Source organism: Centruroides vittatus, unplaced genomic scaffold, assembly GCF_030686945.1.
Source record: "Centruroides vittatus isolate TY-2023 unplaced genomic scaffold, ASM3068694v2 contig_482, whole genome shotgun sequence".
Classification (NCBI taxonomy): domain Eukaryota; kingdom Metazoa; phylum Arthropoda; class Arachnida; order Scorpiones; family Buthidae; genus Centruroides; species Centruroides vittatus.
Window position 1 is genome coordinate 27,867 of NW_027122272.1, and position 19,852 is coordinate 47,718.

General features: G+C 29.5%; 1 protein-coding gene across 1 annotated transcript; it reads left to right on the plus strand.

Annotated features, from left to right (window-relative positions):
• Positions 1 to 199: 199 nt before the first annotated feature.
• On the plus strand, positions 200 to 19,722 carry LOC136977883 (caspase-2-like). Its single transcript, XM_067273473.1, has 5 exons — positions 200 to 366; positions 3,529 to 3,748; positions 6,910 to 7,065; positions 12,352 to 12,452; positions 19,586 to 19,722. Exons 1-5 carry the CDS (start codon positions 205 to 207, stop codon positions 19,715 to 19,717), a joined length of 771 nt encoding a protein of 256 aa, XP_067129574.1. The 5' UTR covers positions 200 to 204; the 3' UTR covers positions 19,718 to 19,722.
• Positions 19,723 to 19,852: the final 130 nt, after the last annotated feature.

Here is a 19,852-nt window from a genome sequence, read left to right on the forward strand (position 1 = left end):
ACAGTAACAAGGATAAGATAATATATATATATATATATATATATATATTATCCAATGATTATCCTTGGTAATATTGGATAATCTAGAATGCCAGACTTGTTTGAGAATAATACTTTCTAATCAATTTTTCAATATAAAAATATCATCATCATTCTATGTATAGCATATAATTGAACTTATTTTAAAATTTTACAGTGTTATAAGATGCAATCCTTTCCACATGGAATATGTTTAATTGTAAATAATTTTGATTTCCACGAAATAAAAGAAACAAGGTATGGATCTGATCGAGATGTTGAAATGTTGGATTCAGTTTTTACACAATTAGGATACGACGTTGTTAAGCATATAGATAAAACAGCTGAAGTAAGTATTGTTTTAGTATATGCTATACATAAGGTTATATGTTTTTTATTAACTTCATCAAATTCTTTTAAGCAGACAAATAAAATTAAATAAAAATATTAAAACAAATATTTTAAAGAAATATTAATAAAATTTTTCAATCCCAAAATCATTTTTATATTGTCTTTATATGTAATTTAAATTTCATATTAATTTAATTCAATAATTTCAATATTTATAATTCAATAAGTAAATATTGTTGCTTTATTTTAATGACATTTATATAAAATGTGCAAAATACTACTTTATTGGAGAATTTACTCACATCAGCAAGGCCATGCTATAATAGAGCCATGCTATAATAGAGAGAAGTGACCGCATAAAAACATTTAAGGGCAGCATTTCAAAGACTTGCATCATACTGAGAAAATCTACTGCACGGCCCTGCACATGAGTTGCAATAATAAGATCCAAGAATTATTCAAGCCTCCTAGCTTGTCAGAGGTGCTTAATTACTAAATATGACATTTAAAAAAAAAAAAAAAAACAGTTTGAAAGTGTAAAAAGTTTCAAGACATTTCTAGTGATAGCAGTAATATTGCAGTCTTACGCGAACATATACATTTATTGTCAGAAAGTGACAACGAATAAAATGTTTTTATGTGTAACTCATATTATTTTGCCTAATTTTTGTGTTCACGAATTAGTGACATGTTTTTTTTCCTTTTCAAATGATAATTTACTTTGCATGATACATTAGCAATCTTTATGAAATAAAATGTTTAAGATCCTAACATGAAAACTCGTGGTTTATTGTATTATTTTTGCTGATTTCTTAAGACTGGAACCAATCTTCTATTTTTCCATAGATGCAATATATTTTTTTACATGTATTCTTCAGGAACATATCTATCATGTAAAAACAGAATTGGGTGTATAGATATAGTATTATGTTTACAAATAATAATCACTTTCCAGAAACTTTTTGAACACCCATTGTACAGTATTTAGATATTTTGTATGTGTTAGAATTAATAAAACATTTTAATAAACTAAGAATATTAGTAACATTAGATTGAGTTTGAGATATATAGGAAAATAAGAGAATTATCGATTGAAGACTTGACTTTGGTCTGGCATGAAATATGGAATGCATATCACATTTGCATCAGCACTTTAACAACAATTATAATAATTAAATTAGTGGCATCAGTTCTTAGATTGATAGCTGTGAACAGCCTTTGCCATTTCTGTGTCTTGTGCTTTCATTTTCTTTTATTCACTCATTTTTATCTGTTTTAATAAATTTTTTTTTTATGATCTGTTTCTTGGTCTTGACTCATCTCTTTCTTCCAGTATTCTTTAGGTTGTTGTTTTAATGTGTGACCAATTTATTTCTCTTGTGTTAAATACAGGGTATGCCAGAAATACCTGACTGTTTTTAAATTTTAATTTGCAGGACATGGTAGCCATATTCAAAATGTTATTTTCAAGAAATAACAATGATACATATTCATTCTCATCTTTGCATTTCATTTATTGGGTTGCAATTTGAAAACTTGTAGACCTATAAATTCCCAGTCATCCATCCATCTGTCTTTTCTTAATTTCAAGAACGGAGTTAGATAGATGAAAGATGAGACCAGGTATGGAAACCTTAGGGGCAGGAGGCCCTGATTAACTATATATGAGCTTCTGATGCAAATCGGAAGTCATGTTATTTCAATTCAAAACTCTTCTCCTGAAAGGTGTTAGATAGACGACTGGCACAACTCTATTGTTGAAGGAAAAGTATGATGTACAGCAAGGGTGTCAAACTGGCAACCTGCAAGCCACATGCGGCCCCGATGTGATTTTTCTGCTCTTCTGCTTTTCTGCTCTCTTTTCTGTGATTTGATGCTCTGAAATTAAATAAAAACGGCTTACAGATCAAAATTAACTGATAAACATCTATCTGCCATAATGAAGATTGTTCTCAGTCTTTGAATCTAGGTATTGGAAAACTAGGAGGAGGAAGATGGTGCTGGAAAGTTTCCAGTGAAAACAATTAATTTTAGTTTTATAAATATGTACATTAAATAAAAGCAATACTATAGCAGTTATATATTGTTGAGTTGAATTCATTGAACTACATAATGTGTTTTATCTATCTATATTCCTGCATTCTCATTCCAAATTGTAATTTTAAGAAAACTTGTAAATGTGATGTGGCCCATGTGAATCTTACCAGTCGCATTAATGGCCTGTTGTTTAAATGAGTTTGACACATCTGATGTACAGGGACAAGCCACTACTAATAATCTGAGAGCATCTTTTTTAAACTAAATAAATTAAAAATATGATTAAAAATTGCAGCTCGACATTGTAACAATGTCACAATAAATAATTGCTCATTATTTTATAATTCTGTGCTGGCTTTGATATATTTGATATATCACACCCTGGCAAGAAAAGTGACACAACTCAAAAATGCAGTATTTGAGAAAAATCTACTTAAAGAATACTATAAAACTTATACTATAAGCTGCTTTTAAATTTCAGGTAAGTATTTATGGTGGTAAATTCTATTATATTCTATGGTATAGTAATTATGGATCTAGCTCTGCTCTCCTCGAATGTGAGGTGTTATTAGTTAAATATATATGAGATCTTTGAGTTATGTCACTTTTCTTGCATTTCTAAAAACTTTATTTTGCGAGATAGAGATGTGACGCTTGTTGTGAACGTCAGGGCACTTCATACATATTTTTCAATGACATAATCTCAAAATACCATTTTTTGAGTTGTCACTTTTTTTGCCAGGGTGTGATATGATTCTTTTATATTGAATTTTTTATGACTTCAATTTGTACAACATTTTAGTGTGATCTTATTTGGAGTGACAAAAGGATTTTCTGTAATGGAATAAAAGAACATAACAGAAACATTAGTGTTATAAATGTATCATATTAGGTAATGGAAAGAGCACTAATCAGGAATATTGTATTTCAGTGGAATGATTAAACTCATTGAAAATATCATTGACAAAAATTACAAAAGTTGCAGTGCAATCCAGATCTATGAACATAGCTGGAAAGAAAATGTTAACAACAATAAAGACTCATATTGTGATACTTCATTGTTCATATAATATATATTAGTTTTAATAAACAAATACATAAATTTTTAAAATTTTTCTAACAGGAAATAATGAAAATATTTGAAGACTTTTCTAAGGAACGTAAACACTATTATGTAGATTCTTGCATAATAATAATTATGTCTCATGGAAATAAAGATATCATTTATGGAACTTATGGTGGTGAAGTTAAGTTAACAGATATTTTTGAACTATTCAATAACAAAAATTGTGATGCATTAAAAAACAAACCTAAGTTATTTTTTATTCAAGCATGTCGAGGTCGTAAGTATAAATTGTAATTGTTTAAAAAAATATATATTTTATATTTTGTTTTTAACAGTATAGATTTTATACATTTTAAATGTATGTATAAATTAAATTTTATTAAAATTAATATAAATATTAACTGCTATATATTATCTGTAAAATCTTAAATTTGAATAACATTTTTTTAGTTTTTAAGTTTCCCACAGAACGAAGCTTATTCTTATACTTTTTTGTACTTGATGATACACATTTCAATTAACTTTTTAGGAGTTATATAAATATATTTCTTCATCCCATAATTAAAAGAATATATTAATTTCACCTTACCTACTGCTAAGAATATTTTTTCAGTCAAACTGTATAAACATATACAGTAAAACCTTGTTATTTTGATATCGGATAATTCAAAGTCAAGTCTAGTCCCTGGCCAAGAGAATAAGGTTTTGCATATATTTTAGTTCAGATAATTGAAAATATGCTCACAATGAAATTTTGAAGTCATTATCTGGTCTAGTGACCCACAAAAATATTTGAAATCTTCTGTCGTATTATGTGTTTATAAGGAAAGTTTTCATCTCCAAGTGGCAGTTTCATTTTCAGTTTTACCGATTACATTGTTGATTTATTGGACATCTGTTCAAGGTCATACAGACATTGCACACTTTGACAATGAAGAGAGAATTTTTTATTTTTATGGAAGAAATCTGTTTGGCATTTAATTATTTTGGACATTTTTCTCAAAAATTTATTGTTTCAATAATTCCAAAGTCCATTAAATACATGTGTGTATTTACAACAAAATTCATACATAACTTTAGCCATTAATACAGCTTGTTTTCATCAGACCACATGATTTTCATAATCTCAAACTTAAGACTGTGAATTCTTCATATAACTAGCCATTGGTCTTCTACACAAAATTCATGGGTAATTCTTATTGAAGCACTTAAGTTTCTTTCATATGTTGTTTTCAGATCTTACTTTGAATGTAGTTTTGTTACGTTTTCATTGTTTTCATTAAGTACACACAAACTAATGGTTTTTCAAAATAGCTTAAATTACTAATAACTAGTAATATTAATGCATTTGTAACCAAACAAATGAACTTACCTAAGATAATGTCATAATTTTATTCAAGAATTACAAAAAAAAATTAATTCAAAAAAGTTCAGATAATTCAAAGTTGTGTGTGTGTGTTTTTTTTTTTTTTTTTTTTTTTTTTTTTGTTCCTTGAGTTTAGAAATAGTGAGGTTTTACTGTACTCACTATATCCCAGAATGCTGAATATATGTTTATGTTTATATAGTTTGATATTTAGACTGGGGTTCTGATTGGTTTCTAGGAATTATTGAATACAGGACATTACAGTAACAATACTTGGATTGTTGTTGCTTTCACAATCAATAATATAGTGAGACTATGATAGAATTTTTGATCATAAATCTCTAACTGATGGATGTGGACTTTGGTAACCCAGATGGCCTCCAAGCTGCTATTAAATTTGAGTGAATTATTATCATTTTGGTTTTCTCCACATATGTGAATGTTCTTTTTTTAAATAGTTTATCCTTTCAGAAAATATTAAATATTTCCAGTTCATCTCTGTCACTTATAAGAGGATCAGATGCTAGACAGCATCTGATCCTCTTATAAGTGACAGAGTGTCTGTGTATAAGTGGCAAGTCTTATAAGTGACTATAAGTTGTTCACTTTAAGTTGAACATTGCTAATAGATTACTCTTGGCTTTATTTCTCTGAATAGTCATTGGCATAAGCTGCCCTACCAGGAATTTATATTCCTGTTGGCATTGTTCATTAGAGTAATAATAGCAGTAGAGTAAATAGTTAATGAGGACTTAGGCTATTTATGGATTTATTGAAAAAATACTTGACTGAGTAGTTTTAAAATATTTTTTTACATTAGAGTCCCAGAAACGTGACTGTCGATTACTCAACATTCCATAAAACTTGTCATGTTGTTCAAAAAGAAAAAATACATTAAACCTAATTTTTATCTCTGTACGTTAACACTAGGTCAAGTAAGTTATTGTTCTTTACAGGTGACGCTTTCATAATAGCACCAATTCCATGTATTAACAAAGAATATAACCCTTTTTCCTAGGCGCTGCTGCAAAATGTCACTAACTCAAAAGTAGCCAGTGAATAGCCATTATTTTTTAAATTAAAATTTTAATACAAATAGAAATAGTCACTATTAGTACATAGTTAATTCATATACAAATTGCCCATATAGTACTTTACAAAAATTCTGCTGTTTAGACCAACATCATCACTGTGCTGTAAAAACTTGTCATTTTTGGTAGCTTGTCACCTCAGTCCACATTAAGTTGAGTTTGTGGCACTACTGTAAATATAAATTTTATATTCAAGAAGGTTTATTCAAGTAAATCATTAAGTTTTATTTGAAAATTATAACATCAAATATATAAACATGATAAAGGCTGGATTGAACAAAGAAATTATTAGCAGCATTCATATATGCATATACTATATGAATAAAACAGTCATTTATAAATTATATTTTTTTTTAAAGTAATAAAATTAGATTTACTTTCAAACCTTTAAAGGTATTACAGTGCCTTCTCTCTACAATATTAATGTGTTCCAGAGATTCCATTTGTCATGAAAATATTGTAAAAAGAACTTAAGTAGTTTTTTGGTAATTTGTTTTGAGACATCAGAAATTTAAATTTGCCACAGAGCTTTGCTAGTTCTCTATCTAAAGGATAGTTTTTTTTAAATAAAATGCTAGTTTTGTATAGAATACTAAGTAATTAAATAATAAAACATGATTAAAAAAATAAGAGAGAAAATTTGCTGACTGAATAAATTTTTTTAATCAAAATGTTATTTAGAATGATAAATTTATTAATGTGTTATCCAAAAACACTTGTGTTAATATTATTGATTGATTTATCATCTAAGCTCTCCCTTGGGACCCAGTTATGAAAATTGAAAGTGTATTATAAAGTGAATATTTATCATACACTGAAGTTTATTTCCTTATCATTATGGAGAATCTATCATAAAGAGATTTGATCCTATGTTAAATCAGTTGTAAAGTGGGAGCCTACTGTACTTATATGTATTGTATAAATTTTTAAAAATTATTATTATTTATAACAAAAAGTTTTAATTCTATTTTTTCTATGTAGAAAAATTTGATTCAGGAACTTCACGAAATAGTGATGTCATTCCTTTATTTCGGGAAGTTACTTCTGATGGAAGTCCTTTTCCTCAAAGAATAAGTAATTTTATAGCAAGATTGCCAACGTGGACAGATATGCTGATCACTTACTGTACCATTGATGGTAAATTTGAAATAATTTATTTTATTAAAATACAAAATAAATAAAAGTAGAAATATAAGTCAATCTTTTACAAATATAGAAATATAACATTTGGATATGTAAATGTGATCATACCTGCTGCAAACTAGGCAATGCCATCACTTTCGATGTAATGTCAGAGGCAATTTTTAAGTTCACGTGACTGTTTTCCTTTGACAGTCTGGCAGTGTAGCCGCTTGTGGTATCTATCACTTGTGATGTAGTTCTACAGAACCAAAGAACATTTTGTCCATCCCTCTGAAAACTATTGCTTGGTTAGTTTGCTTTGTAAAATGGTGACAATGATTTGCTAGTGTTAGCTTCAGCTACTCCATTTCTTGTCTATTTGGCATAAATTTAATAAATAAAGGAAAACAAAACCTTCTTTGTGGTGTACAGTACACATTCCTTTCTTGCAAACTTTCAAATGTGCATGAGTGTCACCAATTGTCACCCAAAAAATCAAACTACTTGGATCTGAGAGGGTCAAATAGATCACCTACTTTCCGTTGAAGGGTATGATGTAGAGTGACATGGAGTTGATGACTGGGCAATAAATGGTAGACCGTGATGATTAAACAAATTTTGTTCAACATTGTCTTTGACCAGTCTGCTTTGATATTGCCTAATTTGTGGCAGGCTTTAAATTACTTGTTTGAATAAATACCAAATCTGCTACAATAAAATATATATATATATATTTTATTGTAATAATATATTTATTGTAATAATTGAATTTAATATGAAAAATTTTCGATATACTGTAAAGATAATTTTAAATGTGGTATGGCCTATACAATGGAATGGATTATATACTGATTTAAATTCCACTTACGAATTAAAGTTGATTCACACTATACAACTAGCCAGCAGCAAGCATCCAATCCACAATCATCTATTCTTACATTTGCAAGGAATGACATCAAGTATTTAACTATACAACCCTGACCCATTTTGATGGATTGATTTAATTTTTTTTTTTTTTTATAAATACTTGCAATTAAGAGTTAGACTAAACTTCAGTCTAGTACAAATACAAGCCAAAAAGAATTAAATTTTTATACAATGAATTATTTATGATTAAAAATGCTTTAAGAAATAATTTTAATATTGATGCTAAAATTATTTTTTCTGTTTCATTTTTTTCCTGAGTTTATTTTATTATTACAGTAAAACCTCTATTTAAGGGGCAAAATTTCTGGTCCACATGTCATAAGTAAAAATTTACACCCTGTTAATTTTAAAATGCTTTTTAATTACATTAACAGATTTTTTTTCTTTTGCAAATTCAAGAGTCACTACTTGTAACTTCACACTAAAACAGGAGTATCATCTCAAAGATGAATATTTTTTTGTCAAATTTTAAATTTTGTTTTTTTTTAAAATATTATTTGTTTGTTTGTTTATTATTTGTTTGTCATTAAATCCAATTAGAGTGTATTTTCCAAAAAACGTTAATTTGTTTATTTTGATTTAGATCATATATTTGTTTATTGGTCTCAGAACTATGGTGAGTACTGTACATAAACAATAATACATATAGAAAAGTTTTTTGTGAAATTAAATTTCTCATAGTACTTTGTTTTAATTACAGAAACATATCTATAAAAGTAAAACCATAAATCAACTATCAGGTCAGTCCATAAGTTCGTGCGTATTTTTCGTAACGACGGTCGATTTTTTTTTCAATTTTTCATTTAAACGCTCTAATTGCTCACAATACATTTGAGCTGTAATTGCTTGATTAGGTTCTAACAGCTCAAAGTGAATTACACCCGACATATCCCACCAAACAGACAAAAGAATTTTTTTTGGATGCGACCCACCTTTTGCAGTCTGTTTTGGCTGCTTGTCGCCATCCATCCATTGTTTTTTTCTCGTCACATTATTATAGAGGATCCATTTTTCGTCTCCGGTAACCAGCCTACCAAGAAAAGGTTCTAAAGCAATACGGGATAAAAGAGACGTGCAAATGTTTACACGTTGTTGTCGGTTAGCTATTGACAGTTCGTGCGGTGTCCATTTTCCTAGCTTTGAAACTTTTCCGATTTGTCGTAGGTGTCTATGAACAGTTCCGTGGGATGAATTTAAACGTTCCGCAATTTCGTCAACTGTTAACGATGGTTCCGCTTCGACTAGTGCAGAGAGAGCATCGTCGTCAAAGTCAATGGATCTTCCAGTACGAGCCTTATCCTCCACACTAAAATCATTGTTTCTAAATCTTTCAAACTACTTCTGCGCAGTCCTTGCACTAATTACGATTTGATTATGTACAGTATTTATTTTTTTGGCTGCATTTGTAGCATTCTCACCACTTAAAAGTAAAAAGTATAAAACATGTCTTTTGTATTCGTCCGTTACTTTCATTTTAATGAAAATAAACAACTGAAATGTTCACAATTCTGAACAGTATTATATGAATGAGATCCAATTTAACACTTCGGTGTAAAAATTATCACATTAGACTGACATTTTTAACAGCAAAACAAAATTTTTCTGGAGGTCATAAAAATGCGCACGGACTTATGGACTGACCTGATATATATATTTCTTTCTGGACTATACATACAAATGAGTCCGACTCCTTCTGTCCTTTCACACGCTTTGTAGAGGCAATAACAAATCCACGGCGAAACAGACCTTTTAATGTATTAATTCATAAATCAACTAATTTGTCGATTTTTTAACATGTATTTGGAAAACCTACTTTATTATATAATGGACTTTCAGCTTTGATGGAGACTCCTCAGCCAAATTAGTTCATTAAATTGAGGTTTTTACTGTATTCCTAGACTAAGGAAACTAGTCATAAACAAACACTTGTTTTTATTTTATTTTTACACTTAATTTACATAATCAGGACAGTTCATAAACATCTCAACCGAATTGTGGTGTTTATGAAGAATAATTATGAACTGAATACATAATTATTCTTCAGTATTCACTTCCCTGTTAAGGCTAAGTGTCATATCATATACAAATGAGGTGTATTCAAACACACATTAGCAAAGACAACCAAGACACAAGCATGTACTTTGTGTGTGTATATGCCACTGTACTAAGCTATTTTCTTTATTAACATATGCTCAGATTGAAAGTTATTTAATGATTTAAATTTTATTCAAATGTTAGTTTAATTAATGTAAAATGAATTTCTACAGTATAGTTTAAAAAATAAAGCAAAAAGGTAATGTTATCTTTGGTTTCAATTTTGTTAATTATTATTTTGAATTAAATTTAATAATAATGAAATAAAATTATCAAATTTAATTTAAAAATTTTTGTAATTATTACTTAATGTTAGTATTAAGATAGTGGTCTAACTGCCTACCTTTATAAAAAATTTTGTATTATTAATAGTTAGCCAAACTATAGTCCAAGTAATCTAGAAATTAATGTAATAATTATAGAATATTTGGGCTTAGTTGGTATATATACAATGATTTGTTAACAGAAATAAAACAAAAAGCAATATTTTAATGCTTGAGGTGTCAACTTCTAAACTTCATACTGATAATTATCTCACTTTTAATGTCCTCCTGGAGGAATAGAATATACAGTAGGGCAGGTTATACGAAGGAATTATTTTAATTCTTGCAATTTTCTGTGGGGGTATACATTCATGCAGGTTATCCACCCAAAATTACAGTACAATAGATTCTGCTTTACAATCACTTTACTTTTATAGCTACTATAAATTTTCTGTTAATATGATCATACGAAATGCTATATTTATTGTTAGATATCTCAGTATGGTATTACATAGTTAAAATTTTATTTCTGAAAGTTACTTGAAAGTAACTTGATTTATGTCACTGTGAGCTTATAAGAAATTACAGTGGGTCATTTAATAGAAAAATTAGAAAAATTATTTAATTAATAAATAAAAAGTAAATATACAATAAAACCTGCTAATGTGACTATCTGCTAAAGTTGGCCACTTTGGTTATGTCCCAAGATAAGAAATCATCTTGGGTAAAGTAACTATTAAAAAAATACATAAAAACAAAATTATTTTAAAGAATATAATTGAATTTGTAGTGATTACATTGCAAATATAAAATATTTGAAACCATTGTATTTTGTAGATAAGGGGTTTAAATTAAATTTTCTGTAATCTTTTGAAATCTTTATTTTGAAAGCTTAAATAAAAGAAATGGCAGTTTGAAAAATTTAAAATAATCTGTATCATCAATTGAAAACAACACTAGTGATGTGCTAGAACTATTTGATTTTTAGCAGCAGTGTTTGCAGGAAATGTAAAAACTTGAAAAGGAATTTTTTTCCACTTAAAAACTAATCAAAACTGATTTAATAATTGGTCATTAAAAAAACTATAAGAGTGAAAGTGATAAATTTTTGTTAATTTTGTAATAACAAAATTGCCTAATGTTGTGTGTTTTTCTGCATATTCTGTACCGCAAATTGTTTTTTAATGCTGTTTTGTATTAATGTTGCAATCTACTTTATTTTGATTGTTATTCAAAATTATGCTGAAAGCAGATCTGTTGAAAATTTGCATTAAAAAAGTCAAATTACATGGTAGCAAAATGTAACAAGTAGGTAGTGAGAGTGAGTGGCAGGATTGATTGCTACTGTACCAATACTAGCCATTTTACCAATTTTAAATTATTAATATTGCTGCTAGCAGTGTATAGCACAAATACTACGTGTTTAGCAGGTGTATTCCTTTTTGCTTTAAAATTTTTAATTACTAAGTAAGTACATTTATGTAAGTACAAATTTCTCTGCACTTTTCTAAAGAATATACAACTTTTTATTAAAATAAATTTATATAGTTCATAGTGATTTAAAATCATGTTGATCTACAATACTTTTTATCATTTGCTTAGGTTTATACCATTTTTGTGTTAAAATTTATTTTTTAAAAACTATACCTCTTCTATATATATACATACATACATACATACATACATACATACTATTCTTAGGCTGGTAGTGACCACATTATAGTTAATCATTGCACATTAATTGAATCCCTTGGTACATTAAAGTGAATTCTGCACTAAATCGAGTTATACTGAAGTTACAAGTGAGGAAGTGAGGTATATCTGCATAGTACTTTTTCTTAAATCTTACAAAATTGGACATTGTTATTTTTGCAAAATAAACTGATACAGTGAGCCATGGCTTATTTTACTATATCACAGCAGTGATAAAAAATTATCTGTACAAGAATGTTATAAATTAAAATGTTTATTTTAATTTGGATTTTTCTATTTTAATATAAACTAATTTTTTTTATAGGATACCGATCTTTCAGAGATGGTTCTTGGTTTATACAGCATTTAATTGATGTATTGATGAGAAGAGCTCATAATACAGATTTACAAGTCATGTTGAATGAAGTAAGTTTTTTCTTTTATTTTTATTAATAATTTATTTATTTAAAGATGTTTATGTTTAATAATAATAATAAAACTTATATAAGTTTTATTTAAATTTAATTAGTAATTAAATTTCAAAAATATGCAGTGTGTGTTGGGATTGGATATTTGAAGGTGGTTAGAAGTTGATCCCTTAAGTATGAAAGAAATTATTTTATCATGCCAGATTTCTGTCAGATAAACAATCACTGTCTTTTGGTGTTAATAAAGTTTTGACAAGGAAAGCACAAAATAAACACAGAAAATCTTGCAAGCACTTTCGACATGTATAGAATGTCTTCTTCAGGCCAAATGAAAACAAATTTTAGAACATTGAACATTGAAAACATTCAGACACAAAAGTTCTAATTGGAATGCATGTGCTATTTTTAAATGTTGCACTATTAGACTTACACATTTAATTTATGGTCAAACTATAGTTGAAAATTATTGGTAGCTGTGATTTAATAAGTTATTAAATAGTGAAATCCATATTTTTGGGAGCTCTAGAGTAGACCTATTACACGGATCCAATTTCTCAATAATGTTTCCCAGATGAATAAATAGTTGTGGTCCTCACGTTGGATGAGGATAGATGATTCATTCCACAGGGGTGTCTCCTGTGGTAACCTCCTTTCATTTTCCTGCAATAAGTGATTTTTTTACTTTCATTTTGTAATTACTTATATCACCATAACACTCACATGTATAGTTTTGTTCAATTCCGACAACTCCTAGGTGCACTAATTTTTATGGCAATGAGAGTATATTTTGCCATAAAATTGATGATAAATTCATAGATGAAAGAATAAAATCACTGTTTTAATTTTTTTCGTCAGTTTTATTTTGGTTAAATGCTGAAATTTGGTTGATTTTATCAAAGGATTGATCTTATATTTTTTATTCTAAATAAAATAAATCAAAGTTTATCGTAAAGTTAAACATTTATGAATAGAATATCTTTTAAGCACCTTTGTCAAAAAGCCAATGGCCACTTTTTTACAAGGAAGAGTTAATCTTTCTACAGATAATTTCGGATGATATTTTTATGTTTAGTAAGTGTTGTTCTTTGTTTTCCTTTAAAGTTGCTTGAGATCTGTGTGTGTCCAGTATAACTCCAAAAGAATAAGTGAGTACAAGGACAACATATATATTAATAGCTTTAATAGTATGTTTTGCATTTAGATGGATTTTTAGTACTGCGTGTAATCTGGTATTTGAGTGTTAATCTTTGTTTTATTTATGCATGTTCTATAAATTTGGCCTGTTGGAATCCTAAATATATGTAAAACTCACCCTCTTCCATGGATTTGATATCTCCACTTCTGAGTACAAAGTTTTCTTTCTTCAGAATTCCTATTTCAATGTGGAGTGTTTTGCATTTGTTTAGATTATTATTATTATTATTATTATTCCTTTGAACATGATTGATTGATTGATATTTTATCTGCATTTTGTCCTTGAATCTTTCATTAATAAAATAGAATAAATAAATAATTAAAAATTATAAATGTTTGTTTGAAGTATGACACACAGCATTGCTGTGTTGTATCAGATTTAAAGGTGAAATTTATACATTTTGAAAAAAATCTTTATTGACAATTAACTCAACAGCAATTACATTCAGCTTAGTAGGTAATCACCATCAATATCGATCACATTTCTCCATCTGGGCTGTAAGTTGGATGAAGCAGAACTTCCCAGCTCAGTCTGGCAAGCTTCTCTAAGGTTATCTTTGTTGTATGTGCTGTCGTGGTGGTATTGGTCGTGGTCAATTTTGGATGAAGTTCTGATTTTGGTGTTCAAACAATCCATTTGTTCACAGTAGAGTTCTTTTGTGACAGTGATGTTGCTATACCAAACAAATGCAGATCATTGCTGTCTTTTGCGCTATTGACTCAGACATTTTGCCACAGCTGGTTGACCTTTGTTCATCTATGAATGCTTTAACAAATGCTTCACAGATGAGATCATGAGCCTTCATTGTACTAAGGCCACTCTTGAAGTGACGTGTGAATGTGTTTTTTTGGAAGTTTTGTATTGACAGACATTGCTGATGTGTCTAATACCAATGGAAAATGTGATGAAATGCTGTTTGGTTACTCTATTTCTAGAAAGTTTTGTGTGGTTATATAATTATTTTTTAGTCATTTCTAGTAAAAGGTCAGTGTCTAAATTTTACCTCTACAGCCTTTCAATTTTACCTTCTATGATATACAGGCAAGTAATTAATTACATATAGCTCTGGCTTGAAAGAAATTATTCTTTCAAGTCACAGTCAATGTCAAAGGCAAATGTCCACGACATTGGCCCTTATTCTTCCAAGTCATACATACATGCTGTATTATATAAGCTTATTGCATGACCTTGGAAACCATTTCCCATTATTATTTTTGTTTGATTTACAATCAATCAACTTAAGATGATTTGCAACTCATATCCCAAATAGTGGATTATCTGTATATAAATAATATATAGTGTGTGATAAAATTCTGGGTCAATATTTTAGGGACAGGTTTTAAAGTGAAAAAATAAGCTCAAAATCCTCTATAAACATTTTTCAAATTTCCTGCCAAAGCACTTACACTAGAGTTGTCAATTTTTTAAAGTAATTTTGTATTATTTTTATACTGCTTTTACAGATTCAGGTAACTAAATGTTGCCCAAGTAGGTCCTACTATAATAAATACAAGCCTTATCCACTTTAAGATTTTATCCAACTGCTTTACATTAAAGAAACTATAGTTGGAAAGCAAGAGATTTTCAATGTAACTTCACTGTGAATAACATTTTGATTTTTACAGAATTAAATGGGAAAATTTACCACAACTGCTCAAAATATTCTCTGCATATGTAGCTACATAATTTATATTTTGGAGGCTATATCTTGAAAATGAAGTTGAATTTGCAAAATGTTTAAGCCTAATTTTTACCTTAGAATCTATCCCTAAAATATTGACAGGGAGTTTTGTTTCATTGTGTGTTGTGTGTTTATACACACACACACACACACACACACACATATATATATATATATATATTAATATATATATATGTGTGTGTGTTGTGTGTATGTCTATTCCATTTAATTGGGCCACTGGTTAATCGGAGCAGTCATTTAATTGGGCCAAATTTCAAAGAACGGGAACCAAACTAATAAACTAATACATGATTTAAATGCTTAATTGGGACAGTAGAATAAAAGGAATTTAGCAATTTTTTATATCGATTTTTTCCCGTCAAATTTTTTATATATTTTAGGGATCTTCCAAAAATACTGTATATCAGCAGTGCATACACTAATGTCATTTAGGCCTAATGGTTAGCAGAGACAAAGTGATTTTGCCTTTCGCTCAAGCAATTCAGTTTTTCTGGAGGGGAGTTAGCATAGCGAGATGTATCGCACTACGATCTTGTCTGAGCCGGACCTAAATTCAAGCTAATGACCCTGCTTCGGATTGGATTGTCATTGGGTCGTAAGATCCCTTTAAAAGTGAAGGGACGAGGACCCCCCAGACAATTTTTTGAGTGTTTCTCAACCAAGTTGAAAGAAAGCTAGAGATCTCTTGGAAGGTGTTTTAGTATTGATTTTATTTAAAATTCTTAAATCTTTGTCAAGATGCCAAGAAATGATTTTACACTTTCAAGTAAAATTGCCTTGCTGGATAAAATTAAAAGCCAGCCATTGAATACAAGCCATAATAGACTTGCTGATATAACTGGTGTTTCAAAATCTACCATTGTGCATCTCTTATAACAAGAAATTCAACTGCATGAGGAGTGGGCATTACAAAAAGAAATTCCAGGAACATCCAAAAGAAAGCTTGATGGAAAAGATCCAGAAATTGAAGAAGCATTAGATCGATGGTTTTTTATGCTTAGTGGACAAGGCGTAAATATCAGCAGTCCACTGTTGAAGGCAAAATCAGAGGAGATAGCTGAAAAGCTAAGCCGCAATGATTTTAAAGCAACTGATGGTTGGTTGTCTCAATGGAAAGTGAGACAAAATATCAAGTACAAAAAAGTGCATGGTGAAAAGGGCAGTGCAAATAACAAAAGTGCTGGACAGTGGAAAAAAACTAAAATCCCTACTTTTTTAGAGAATTTTTGTTCAGATGATATTTACAATGCTGACAAAACCGGCCTCTATTATTGTGCTACACCGGATGGCTCCCTGTTTTATAAGCACATTGTACTGTCAGAGTATAAGAGAGCAATGGATTGCATTACTGTGTTATGTTGTGCAAATATGATAGGTACCGATAAACAAAAACTATTAATTGCAGGAAAAAGTGCTAAGCCTCGATGTTTTAAGAGGATAAGAATAAAGAGTTTACCAGTAGAGTACCGTGCCAATAATGCATAGATAACTGGTGAAATTTTTTGGAAGTGGCTTACAAGTTGTGATGTAGAGTTACAATGTAAGCAAAGGAAAATTTTGTTGTTTCTTGATAATTGTGCTCCACATCCTCATTTATATAATCTCAAAAATATATGGCTGGAATTTTTTCCTCCTAATACAACATCCTTAGTGCAACCAATGGACATTGGGGTAATAAAAAATTTAAAGACGTTGAATCAAGGATAATTGGTAAATTACATACTGGAATCTATTGAAGAAAACCTAATGACAAGTTCATCAACAGCCAGAGAGATCAGTGCAAAAATTTCCGTTTAGCAAGCCATACAGTTTGTCACTGACAGTTGATGAGTTATAAAAAGCAGCACAATGCAAAATTGCTTTGCTGCTTGTGGTTTAAAACCTTTGTATGTTTCTGAAATTTTGAGCAGTAAGGAAAATGAAGGCATACTGCAAGTTCCTATCATCAATAATGAAGAATTTTCAATAATAGATGACAATTTACCATGTTACGACGAAAATGAAAACTTTAAGGATGCAATTGTTGACGTCAAAAATTTGACAAAGAAAGTGATGATGAGGATGATGACCCACCTGTGCTTGTGACAAATCATGAGAGAAAAAATTTATAGTTGGGTTACAGTGTTATTTTATGCAAGAAGGTAATGAAGAAAGCCCCACATCTGCACTGAATATCTGTGCTGATTTTGTAGAACTGCAAAATTTCAGAAGTAAAAAACAGACTACACTTGATGCATTTTTGCAAATTTAAAATTGTAAAATTTATCATGAAAAGTAAGTGTTGTTTTTTCTGCATAATTTATAGTATGAATATTTTCTGTATTTTGCTTTAATAAAGCCGATTATTGGTTTTTTACATATTTATTTACATATTTCATTTTAGAAATTATTATTAATTTTGTCTTGAAATTTAAAATAATATACTAGTAATATGTCTGCACATAATGGAAAGACCACTTTGGGTTACTTACAGAAATGTGTTAAGTTTTGCCTTGATATTGATAGTGTATAAACTATGTGTAAGGTATGGAATCGCCAAGACGCGCGATTCCCACCTGTTTGTTATAACGAACTGTCATAACGGAAAAGTTGTTAGGATCGGCCGGTAGAAAATGACCGTTAGGAACTTCCGTGGGAAGAACCATTAAGTTTCAAATCGTCGACCATCGGACGATTGGCCGGCGGGAAGTGACCGTTGGCGGCCGTTGCGGGAACATTCAAATTTGATTGGAGCAGGGTTCGAACACCGTCGACTATTTAAGGTCGTATCGTGAGTTCGTATCGGGATCGGCTGGGCATCGGATCGGATCAAGGAGATCGTCGTTATCGAAGTGCTAACCAACTCTTCTCGTTGGAAGTTACGTGGTTGTGTACGAACTTGTTCCTGACTTGGAGGTTTTGTTAATTACAAGTCTGTTTGTTCGTAAGGAGTTCTTTCGACGAATTTGTACGGGAATAGTCGGTTGTTGTTCAGACTAGTGTTTGTGCATAATTAATTGTAACTCTAATTTGGATTATTTTGTACATTTACTGTAAATATAAAATTTGTGTTTTTCGTCAAACCGACTGAGTGGTTATTTTGAACATTACTCTATGGATATAAAATAAATAGTGTACTGTATTACTTCTGAACCTTCAAAGTTTTTGGGGCACTACTTACACTCATCTCTCTAGGCTGAACTTTTATACACATTGGTTTCATCATACATTCAACTATTCTATGGGGTGCATCTCAAAGGGTTTGAAAATAAGGGAATAAGGGCCATGCTAATAAAGAAATATAAAATTAAAAATATATATATATATATGTTATGGATAAAGTGATTAATCGGACATTATTCATAATGACTGGGCATTATGAATAATTACCAAAAAGGGAGTGCAGTGTGATAAATATTGATTAATTTATCAAATTGACCAGTCATTATGAATACTGCTATCACCTAGTCGGGCAAAGTGATGATAATACGTTGAGAAGTGATCATCTAACATGCGCTAGCCAATCAGCATTCAGTTGCATGTGCATATTGTGTTTAGTACTGAATTTTAAATTTGATTAAAAAACTCCACTTATTTCATTTAGAAATATTTTTTTTTGTGAATTATTTCAAAGTACTATTAACTGATATTCTTCTGGTAACTTAGAAGTAATTTTCATTTTTGACTCTCACTTTTTGTATCATTGACAAATACACTGATTTTGTAAAAATTTGATTGTTTTCACCTTTTTCTGCTATTAACTCGTTTAATTGGTTGTTGAAGCGATTATTCATATCACTTAATGATTCTTTCACGATCATTACTTTTGTCAAAGAAGAAAGATTAACTACTGGTCGCATAAATTTAAAATTCGGTACTAAATGCAATACACATGCGCAACTAAGATGTAAGTTCTGATTGGCTAGCATATGTCAGATGATCACTCCTCAACGTATTATCATCACTTTGCCCGACTAGGTGGTAGCAGTATTCATAATGACCGGTCAATTTGATAAATTATTGAAATTTATTACAATGCCCGATTTTGTTGGTCATTATTCATAACGACCAGGCATTATGAATAATGTCCATATTAATCACTTTGTCCATAACATGTATATGTATGTATAATTACTATTTTCTTTTCATATTTACGGGTAAATTTCAGTAGAATTATATAAAATTTTTAGAAATGTAACAATAATTTATTTTTTAAGAAATAAGAATTTTATAAGCTTTCTTTTTCTCCTTACAGGTAAATAGAAAAGTTAATGAAATGGAGAGCACATATGGTGAAAAACAGTCTGTTCAGATAGAAGCCCTTGGTATTGGTTTTAAAATTTATTTCAATCCAGGATTGCGGTATCCAGGAAGGGTATCCAGTTGATTTTTTTTTTTTTTTAATAATTTTTATAATCTCACCATTAATTAATATCAAAGTTTTAAATGAATTGAAAATAATTTAAATAATAATGCAGACATTGTTATTAATAGTTTATATAACTATTTTACTATATTTAAC